Source organism: Rhagoletis pomonella, unplaced genomic scaffold (genome assembly GCF_013731165.1).
Source record: "Rhagoletis pomonella isolate Grant_MI unplaced genomic scaffold, Rhpom_1.0 Rhpom_scaffold_00002, whole genome shotgun sequence".
Taxonomy (NCBI): domain Eukaryota; kingdom Metazoa; phylum Arthropoda; class Insecta; order Diptera; family Tephritidae; genus Rhagoletis; species Rhagoletis pomonella.
In genome coordinates, this window is record NW_023458556.1 from 10185265 (window position 1) to 10190264 (window position 5000).

Here is a 5000-nt window from a genome sequence, read left to right on the forward strand (position 1 = left end):
ATATATATATATATATAAATGGACCTACCATGGTAACCACAGCAGTGGCAGCGATAATTGCATTAATTGCCTGTAGCGTTGCCGTGACACACACCTCAGTTGCTCCGCTTGCTCCACATGCTCCGATTATTCTGCTGGACGGTTGCCCATTGATGGTTGAAAGGCAGCACTGGCAGCATTGTGATCGCTAACAAGGGACGCATTTTTGCACTTTTTGCTTTCGCTCTTTTGCTGTTTGTCAGGTTTTCAGGTCAAGGGTAATGTAATATTAAAATTTTAATGCTTAACAGTGAAAGAGACATTTGTTACGAGACGTCGACAAGGGAGTTTTAAACAGTTAAATTATAGGAAATCATTTTCAAGACTACTAAAAGAAACTGTTATAGGGGAATATTGTCCACTACATATACCTAAAAAGAGATGGGAGCTTCTGAAGTAGATGTTGAAACGTATCTCAGTTTGTGCGCTAAAAAACGTGCGGCAGCTTTTTACTTAAAATTGCCATTTAGAGAGCCCGGATTTCTATGCTAAAAAATATTTATGTGCACGTTTTGGTTATAGTTATGATGGAACATATTTTCGAGCTTATTTATTAGCATAAAAATGAAAAGTAGGCGGCCTAAAAATATGCAACATAAACTTGGCAATTCGATGTATGAGGTATGAGGGACAAGTAATGAAACATATTTTTAGTCACCAAGTGAGATTTTCGGAGACCTCGATAACCAAAATAACTTGACATTGATTGCTGTTCCTCTAATATGGAATTGGGCAAATTTTTGGAAAGACTTCGACCGCAACATGCCTAGTGACAAACTCTGTCGAATAGTTTACGAAAAATTGATTGATGATACTACCCATCTATTCTGTTTAGACCACAAATTCTCCATAAGAATACCAGGGAGGCATTTTAATCTGCATAACAGTAGAAAATGATATTCAACCACTTATTATTTAACAGGTTAAATTAGTTGATGCTCTGGACGATACCGGTATTATTGATTAGTAGTAGTGTGTATCTCACTGATATAAGAAAACCTGCGCATACAATTCAATCGGCCCTATATTGAAGAAATATGTGAAGCGGTTACATTTTTCTGCTTAACAAACATAAAATTTCTTTTGAGATTTTCTCCTTTCTTTCGAGCTAGATAAAAACCTAACTGTAATTTTGTTTTTCAGGCAAATATGTACAAAGTCGCTTCCATTCTATTACGATGGTCATACCCCCACAAATGAAGTGGAATGTTTGCTGACGCTCGCAAGTCAAACCACAGCTATTTATAGCAGCCCACGCTAATCGATTTTTATGGATTAATACCTCTTACATGCATACGCATACATGTACTTAAGCATACAACAGGCATCAAAACGCCCGAATGAATCTTAACGGTTTTTGCTTGTAATCATGTCTTAATTATCCTTTGAACCATTCATGTGCGGAAATTAAGCTGAAAAGCTTTTGCATCAGCAGTGAGCAGTGGGGAGGGGAGAACGGCTGGCGGCAGACTCGTAAGCTGGTATTTAGTCGTCTGTCAGCATGACTTTGAACAACGAAGCTAACGAGCGAGGAAGGGGATGGACGTGCCCTACTTACAAAATACAACGCAAAAAGAAGTTTTCAAGCAAAATTGATGACATTTCAAAAATGACTTCTTAAAGAATATGTTCTTTCCGGGGAAAAAACACATTTCAAGACATTATGAAGAGAGCTCACAAATACGTCTAGTGTCTTTAAGTTAATATAGACTTGTTTCTAGCTAAAATAAATGGATGTCATTTAACGATCCGAAGCACTGCGCATTATTTATTCCCTGTCACAGCTTTGTTTTAGCTTAATGCATACATATTTTCATTACAAAATCGATACAATAACAAAGTGTCATTGCAGCTTGTAAATATCGATGGCACCGCTTTTTTGGATACGAGTACTTCCTGCCTAACCGATGGCGCACAGTGTCGCAAGTAGTGAAAAAATACCGAAAATGAAAGTCAAAAATTTTAAATGATTAGTTTATGTGTATTAAATACGCTTCACTAATTAATACTACCTAAGAGTTAACACATGGTTCAGGACTACAATGAAGGATAATCGCCCGAATGGTAAGAAATATGTGGAAAAAAACTTCCTTCTTTTATTAATAAATATTTGTATCGACTCGTGAATGTTAAGTGCATATAGAATGCTAATAAAAGAGAAACAAATCTATAATGCTTTGCAGCAAACCAAGTTTGGCTAAAATCGAACCACGTTTAGATATTATATTTGAAGTGAAACTTCTTTAGCGGCGCTTGGTTGGTTGGGAGTAAATTGGCAAATTTAAGGTAAATTTATTAAAGATTATTTATCGATTATTTATCGATTTTGTCACCGATTATTATCGATTTTTATCGATTTTTTTTATAGATATTTTTATCAATTTTGTTATCGATATTCTTATTTATATTTCTGTCGATTTTTTAAGCGATTTTTGTTATCGATATTTATATTGAATTTGTTATCGATATTTTTATCGTGTTTGTTATCGATTTTCTAATCGATTTTGCTACCAATATTGTTATCGATTTTTCTATCGGAATTTTTATGGAATTTGTTATTGATTTTGTTATCGACATTTTTATCGTTTTTTTTTTATCGGCAGAACAGAATAACATTAATGTAATTATGTAGAACGAACAGAGGTAGAGGCAGGGATCTAGATAGAAAAAAAAACAAAAAAAAAAACCTTAAGCAAAAGCAGATGTATGTATGTATGTATATTGGTTATGAGGCAAAGAGATATGTAACGTAAGTTTCACTTCTCCAGTGTGGCCCAGGCGCACCTACTTTTTTTATGTCCACTCTATATATGGAGACGGGACACTGTGCGGCGTCAGTGACCCGAAAAATTAAGTTAGGATAACCAACTGAACTCTTTGAATGGAATTTTATTCAAAAAAGTATAATTTATGAACATTTCGAGTAGCTGAGGGGTGTGCAAATAAGTATTTTAGCGGAAAATACCGGAGCCGCAAGGGGGAAAGTGCGCTATATGTACGTAATATGTGTGTAAATATATCAATACCCAAACCGCGGGGCTGCCGGAAACGAAGGGCTGGCTTATTTGCTCATTATGGCTGCCGAAATGTGCACAATTAGGCGATATTCAAATTTGCTGCCATATTACGATGAAAACAGGTAAAATTAAATATTTGAACACCTTTGGCGACGCGCACAAATGCAAATATAGGAGCACACATATTGGGTGACAGCCAACCAATATTACTATATACTTATGTATGTATGTGCCAATGCTTTTGCAAGCAAATTTGCGCGAACGCTGGCGTGCAGCATACCCTCCTTATGACGCATAGTTTGTTTTAAGCCCATTAGTAGCATGGCAAGGCTGACTGTATGCGGGTGGTTTGCGGCAAGTTGGTTAGGCGGCTTTGCCAGACATGAGTTGCCACTTTCGAGTCGCACACCTATCAAGTGAAAATGACAAACAACCCGGAATAAAATAAGAAAATTCTAAATTGCTCCTTCAATTAATCACATTTTTATTAGATTTTTAAATTTACTACATACTTGGGAGGGTAGATCCTGCGGCCCAGGTCGTTAGCGGGCAATAAATTCAGTTCACTACAAACGAAAGGGCAGCGTAAGAATAATATCAGACAAGCCGTGAGTAGAGCAAAGAGTATGTAAACAAAGTCAATATATTAACGGCGCTACCAGCTAACCAAATATAGGCCAGTGGCAATGGGAAATTTCTATAGCCAAGTATGGCCGAGCAAGAAGAAGGAGCCCAAGTTATATGTGACACCCACTCCGAACAAAGCCACAGTGCTGAAGGCCGTTGAAGATATACAAAAAGTGTAAGTCGCATATATCGAAAGAAGCTGCCATCCATCTGATTTAAGCGTTTTAACTTCTTTCCCTCTCATAACCTCATAACCCTCATAACCGCCATAGCACACCCGAACAAATGGAGGAGCAATTCGAAAACATTTTCCGCGCCTCCCACAAACAGCTGCGCACAATGACGTACAATCCCTGCGGCCAATTATCGATACGCATCAAGCAATGTCTCGATGAAAATGTCCAGCAAATGTCCAAATGTTTTGCTGTGATGGATGAATATAGGATTTGTGTGAGCAATATGATGGCCGAGAAGCTGGAGGATGTAGTGACGGATTTTGACAAAAATGAAGGAAGCGCACGAAACGGCGGCAGTTCAGCTTTGCTAAGAGAATATGACGATAGCAAAGAGGCGGATGCTTTGATAGAAGAGCTTGAAAGGGAGCTTAAGCGACGGGTTGAGGATGCAGAAACGGAATGTGGACACGAGGAGAGACAGCGAGAACATGAACAAGAATTCGAGAATGACGGAGCAAACACGTGCGCTTAAAGATAGTAGATACGGGGTCAATGATATAATCATAATATGTATGTATGTATGTGTGGATCTATTTTTTAAGACATTATTTTTGTCAAAAGCATGTATAGCCTTAATACAAAATCTTCAAATGATCTGATGTAGCAAATAATACATAACTAAAGACATAATTTAAAGATTTTATCTGAAAATAACATATAATGCTAAGTTTAGGTAGGCAATTAATCGATTTATTAGCCAAACCTTCTCGGCTCGGCTAGTTCGATTTACCATACAAAATTTATTATTTGTCTATTAATTGCTCGATTAAAGATTAATTGAATTCAATTTTGATTTTTGCCCTATTTTATAAGCAAAAAACACTAAGCTGTTTGTTTTGGCTTCCATGAAGGTTCAAATGAATGTTATCGGGAATTTTACCTAAAACTAAATACATGATACTTCGCGGGTAGCGAAATGAATGAAATTAATGCGGTACAAACAAACTCGCCAACGATCATCGCTGCTAGTTAACTTTGTTGTTGCTTTCACATACACATTTCTGATATATACATATTTTATTTTACTTTATTTATGTGTTCATATGGAAAAGTAGCTTATGTCGAAGGGTTGGCTTTAGTA

General features: G+C 36.8%; 1 protein-coding gene across 1 annotated transcript; it reads left to right on the top strand.

Annotated features, from left to right (window-relative positions):
- Positions 1-3742: 3742 nt before the first annotated feature.
- LOC118734442 lies at positions 3743-4391 on the top strand. Its single transcript, XM_036464162.1, has 2 exons — positions 3743-3858; positions 3956-4391. The coding sequence occupies exons 1-2, from the start codon at positions 3743-3745 to the stop codon at positions 4389-4391; spliced, it is 552 nt and encodes a 183-aa protein (XP_036320055.1).
- The last annotated feature ends 609 nt before the right edge of the window (positions 4392-5000 follow it).

What these genes read in the sequence shown, in the direction of transcription:
- LOC118734442 (XM_036464162.1), top strand. Translation starts at nt 3,743, where the DNA reads ATGGGAAATTTCTATAGCCAAGTATGGCCGAGCAAGAAGAAGGAGCCC. An exon ending in GTTGAAGATATACAAAAAGT is followed by an intron (nt 3,859 to 3,955) that starts GTAAGTCGCATA and finishes TAACCGCCATAG; the next exon opens with CACACCCGAACAAATGGAGG.